Source organism: Anarrhichthys ocellatus, unplaced genomic scaffold, assembly GCF_004355925.1.
Source record: "Anarrhichthys ocellatus isolate YVR2014 unplaced genomic scaffold, GSC_Weel_1.0 scaffold3085, whole genome shotgun sequence".
NCBI classification, from domain to species: Eukaryota; Metazoa; Chordata; class Actinopteri; order Perciformes; family Anarhichadidae; genus Anarrhichthys; species Anarrhichthys ocellatus.
In genome coordinates, this window is record NW_022283059.1 from 1,134 (window position 1) to 6,264 (window position 5,131).

Below are 5,131 nucleotides of genomic sequence, written 5' to 3' on the forward strand. Positions count from 1 at the left end.
TGAAAGTGCCACAGAATGATTTGTGAATGTTGACAAAATCAATTTGTTGTATTTTAATCGGAAGAAAATTACAACTAAATGAATGGCTCATAAGCTGTTGATGAGCACTGTGTGTGTTTAGGACCGTTGTGTCAGCAGAGTTACAGAAGTCTCGTAGCTTGTTTGACCTGCTGTCCGTTTTGTTGGAATAAAACTGAACATCATGAAACAGCACAGCTTATTTTGTCGCTTTACTCGGGAGGTTTTTTGCAAGAAACGACTGTCTGCCCAAAACCCACAGCACTCGACGTCAGACAGTCAGCTGCAGCAGAAGTTGACGTTTGCCAGCAGCAGACTAACGGAACAGTTTTGGAGAGGCAGCGACAGATGGGACCATCCGAGGAGCACCTGAATGCACCTATTTCCACAGTTCTGCCAACTTCGGTGTGTTAATGAGCTTAAAGTTGTAATAATCAAACAACATAGACGTTACTGAGAAGAGGAGAATTCTCCTGGTCGGGAACTCATTTTTTCGGATTATTCCAAAACTATACGAATGCAGCACAAATGTCCTATCTCCCAATGTCAATAAAAGTGAGAAGAAAAATGCGTGTACAAACAACCTCTTTGGGCGGAGGTAACTAACCTTATGTTGCTGTAACGTTGGCAGATGAGTGAAAGATGTTTTCTTGTTGAAATGCGATCATGACTGGTTGTTGTTGGTGGGTTTAGGCATGCAGCTCAATGCGTAAATTTTTAATTTATTATACTATATTGATCCCTTTAAGGGGGAAATTTGTCTCTGCATTTGACCCTGTATATAGGGAGCAGTGGGCTGCCAATGACAGGCGCCCAGGGGTTCAGTGTATTGCTCAGGTACACTTCGACATGTGACACGTCCCAGTTGGGGATTGAACCGTTGACCGTACCAGACCGTACCGGCCCACTTTCACGACTGGGTGTGGACCTATATGTGACGTAGTCATCTTTGTGTCTATAAAATAATGTGTGTGTTATTTTCTATGGTGGGAACCATAAATATCATGAAAGAGTACATATCCCAGCACTCATTAATCCACCCGTACCTCTCATCCAGGTCTGTACTGCTGTGACCGGGCGGAGGCCACCCACTGTCAGGTAGCGTGCCGGCGGATCCTTCGCACCATGAGCACAGAGCACGAGATCATGGAGGGTCTGATCAATGAGTGCGGCTCCCAGCCCCTCCCTCAGGAGCCCATGTGGCAGTGCTTTCTGGGCAGCGCCCCCCCCCCCCCCCCCCCCCCAGAGGAGACCCCCCCCCCCGCCAAGATGGACTGCGCCAAGCTGCACTGCTGCTCCAAGGCGAACACCTCCCTCTGCAGGTACGGCGCGCCGCTTAGCGGAAGCTGCTGCGTCGCTGTCCGGAGCACAAAAGTTGAGGTGAAGTGTGTCTGTGTGCTCCGCTCTGACAGGGACATGTGCCAGGAGATCAGCACCAACTGGGGCAGCCAGACATGGCAGGACTTTGACCAGCTCTGTGAGTACAACCCAGTGGAGACGGAGCTCATTAACTGCCTGGCCGACGTCAGAGAGCCCTGTCAGCTGGGCTGCAAGGACCTCACCTACTGCACCAACTTCAACAACAGGTCAGACTCCTGGATGCTCGCCACGGTTGGACTGATGTGTTTTCCATGGTGGTAGCTCCTCTCTTTGTCAAATGATATTTAGATATCTAGTCCTTCTCATGTCAGTAGAAACACCTATTCCATTTGTATGTTTAGATCACACACCGTGATCATAACCGGCTCCAAAACAACACAAGTAGACATGATCAGGTTCTGTAGGGTCACAACATTTATTCTTTTTTACATTTTCATCAGCAACAACTAAATTCATCCTCCTCTATTACCGGTTGCTTTTAGAAGCAAATGAATAAGAAGAGCATATTTGCATCCGTATTGTAATAAAGGACGATTGTTTTGTTGAGTTATTCGGCAAATTACCAAAGTAAAAGTCAAACATTTAACAGTTGATGTAAGCTACCATTTTACATTCACTTTTAACATTAACAGTACTAGGAATTAAAATTTTGTGTTCATTTGGGCGGTCCCGTGGACAAAAGCGGCAGCGTTTCACCAGAGAAAACACCAGAGTCCCTTTAGAAAACCTCTTGATTTACTGCAGCAGGTTCTCACAGTCTGCCCCGCTCAGGACTGGTTCTGGTTCTCCCGTGCCTCCCTTCTCTCCAGCGGGCCCAGCAATACGGCCTGGGTCTCCAGCTGTTGAATGGGCTGTTTGCATTTCAAGGGTCACATTTCATGATTGGTAAAGTGAAGTGAAATAATTGTACAGCTTACACTTCAACCACTTCAGTTGCCTTTTCAACTGCTGTATCTGCTTGTATACTGATTGACACGTCCACTGTTTACAGTACACACACTTCAACTATTCAATTACTTTAATTGTTAACAGATCAACTGACAGTTTAACTTTTGTCTCTAGCTCTCCACATGAACTGCTTTCATCTCTCACACTTCAACTACTTTCGGTACTTACTATCTGGCAAAGTTATCGACCGACTTTTCAGCTGCTTCCAGCTCTTTGCTTTAACCTTCAACTGTTAGTTCAACTACTTTCAGTGCAAACATGGAAATGAACAACTCCACTGCCTACAGAATTTGAACCAAACGTATTAATGCTACCACCTGTTTTCAGCTCTGACTCTTCAAGTCCTTTCAGTGCTTACATCTCAGTGCTTCAACTAAACTGCAACTACAATAGTTCACATCAAAGAATTCACATTGTAATCGTTTTACAGTGTTTACATGCTACAGTTGCACACTTGCATACAGTTTCTTAGTTTTTTATCAATTTATTTTTATCATCATACACATTTCGTAATCCTTCAGCTGTGTGAAAATGCATCATTTCGAGCCTGAAGACGGAGAGAGGCAGAGAGGGGAAACAAGAGACATTGTTACACTGAACCCAGTGTGACCCAGGAGTTATCAGTACCACAGCATGTTTTACACACTGTCTACAGATGGGGCCAAGGGCCAAATGGAACAGCTTCAAAGGCTGCACTGGGAAGTCACACTAACACACACACACACACACACACACACACACACACATAAAAACAAACTCAAACGTACTGCCCACACACACACAGCAGTCTGCCGGTCACCTGGTGAGGGAGGCAACCACAAGAGCTCACAGACATTTGAGACGACAGCATTCTGAGAAGTCTACGCTGTGTGAGATGTGGGATTCAATTAGATTGGAGTATCAAATGTTACTTAGATAGGAGACGTTCAAAACGTTACTGTATAGTTTGTTGAAATACTTTGTATTTTGTTAATTATCTGTACATCCCTGAAGCTGCTGAATATATTTAGAATTTAGACCAAGAGTACAGCCATGCCAACAGCTCTGTGAAGCTGCCTTCAGGCATAGCAGTGCTTTGAGCCAACTGCTTGTATTGGACAAGTTGAATTTTTGACCTAATGATGGCACTAGATGAAAGGTCAGGGGCTCATCACATCCTCTTATGTCAATCCATCCAATATTTGCTGAAATACGGTTTTATTTCTGGACTGGAGGTGGACCAACAGGCCAACATCCGTATCCTTGCTGCTAGCGTGGCTTAAAACAAGGTTGGAAGTAATCTCATGTTGTCTGATTCTTTCGAACCATCAGAGATAAGTTAGGAACTTTCATACGGTATTCCGGGCACAAAATTGTAAAAGATTTGTTCCCTACATTCCCTAAGAAATTATAATAATCAGATTAGAGGTCCAAAATAGTGTCTCAAGCTCAAACAGCAGCCGTCTCTCAAAGTGAACAGCATTAGGCTTTCTGTTATCACTCACAAAGACAATCATTTGACACATTGTGTTATTTCAGATCATGATGGCATGGAGCTCCTGCTGTGGCATTGTGGGATTTGAATTTCAGGCAAACAAACTGTGTGTAGGCTCTTTGATGGGCTCCAGGGGAGAGCCCTGTGAGAGTCTCTCCTCCCCCGAGGGGTTCAAACGCTGGGCTGTGTAGCCGGGAGCAGCATGGAAGACTAACAGCACTCTGGAGCTAGTGGAGCATGGAGCTAATAACTGTGTGTTTGTGCGCGTCTGTCTTGCTGCGTCTGCGTCTGTGTGAGACAAACAAATTTTTTTTCAAACTTGAATTAGAAACACATCCATGCTCATCCTGATTTAGAGTACTGTGTCCAAAACTGGATGTTTTCTAGACTCAAGTCTCCTTACTGATCCAGAAAGTAACTCACTCACATACTCATACATGCATTCTTTCATTTATCCAGAAAGTAATTCTCAACTTTACTAATGAAGTCAGACTTGTTACAAATGACATGATGTAGTTTTTATTTTACCAACCTATTGATCTGTATCTAACAATGAAACCACAGCAGAACCTCTTTGTTTTGCGTTCATACTGTAGTAAGAAAGAAACATTGTTGGTAATCTACATGGAGGTAAGCCCCTTAACTCCATGTACAACAGTGGATGTGAGGTTGTTGCTCTACAACCTTAGCCAGAGTTTAGTTGGAAAGGAAGATGCAGAAGTGTGTATGAGCTGCAGCAGCCCTGCTTAATCTGCTGGGACTGAGCTCAGCTCAGGGAAGAGCTTTAGTGAGTTGCTCTTAACAAGAATCAGCTGATTGACGCATTTAGTTTCGGTTTGAGAGAAGTACCACGTTAACCATTTTTGGGGTTAAATAAAGTTAAAACTCCAGGGCTTCACACACACACACACACACACACACACAGGATAAACAAGGCATCCACTCATCAGGAGCAAATGGAATGATGGAACCACACCCTGAACCTTCTCCCTTCCAACCACCAATTAGCTGAGTCACTTAAGACCAAACCCACCAATCAGACATCAAAGACACTTCCTGGTGCGGTGGACGAGGAAAACAGTCCCTCACATGATGCAGAGGGGACTCCCTCTGAGGACACTTACATGGTGGACGAATGTCCTTAAAGCTTCCTACAGTATTTTTCTGTCACTCTGGGTTACGTGGTGGTTTATTCCAATCGTGCTGCGTGGACTCAGTCATCTGGGATTACGACCGTCGCCATGTTGTTTTTTTAGCATCCAATGAACCATATTTGGACTGTGGAGGAGTGACGTAGAGACGCTGTATACG

The 5,131-nt window shown here is 44.6% G+C and overlaps 1 protein-coding gene across 1 annotated transcript; it reads left to right on the top strand.

The window, feature by feature from the left end:
• Window positions 1–1,286: 1,286 nt before the first annotated feature.
• LOC116378744 (reversion-inducing cysteine-rich protein with Kazal motifs-like) lies at window positions 1,287–2,169 on the top strand. The gene is made up of 2 exons (XM_031840659.1): window positions 1,287–1,340; window positions 1,431–2,169. Exons 1-2 carry the CDS (start codon window positions 1,288–1,290, stop codon window positions 1,657–1,659), a joined length of 282 nt encoding a protein of 93 aa, XP_031696519.1. The 5' UTR covers window position 1,287; the 3' UTR covers window positions 1,660–2,169.
• Window positions 2,170–5,131: the final 2,962 nt, after the last annotated feature.

What these genes read in the sequence shown, in the direction of transcription:
- LOC116378744 (XM_031840659.1), top strand. Translation starts at nt 1,288, where the DNA reads ATGGACTGCGCCAAGCTGCACTGCTGCTCCAAGGCGAACACCTCCCTC. An exon ending in GCGAACACCTCCCTCTGCAG is followed by an intron (nt 1,341 to 1,430) that starts GTACGGCGCGCC and finishes CCGCTCTGACAG; the next exon opens with GGACATGTGCCAGGAGATCA.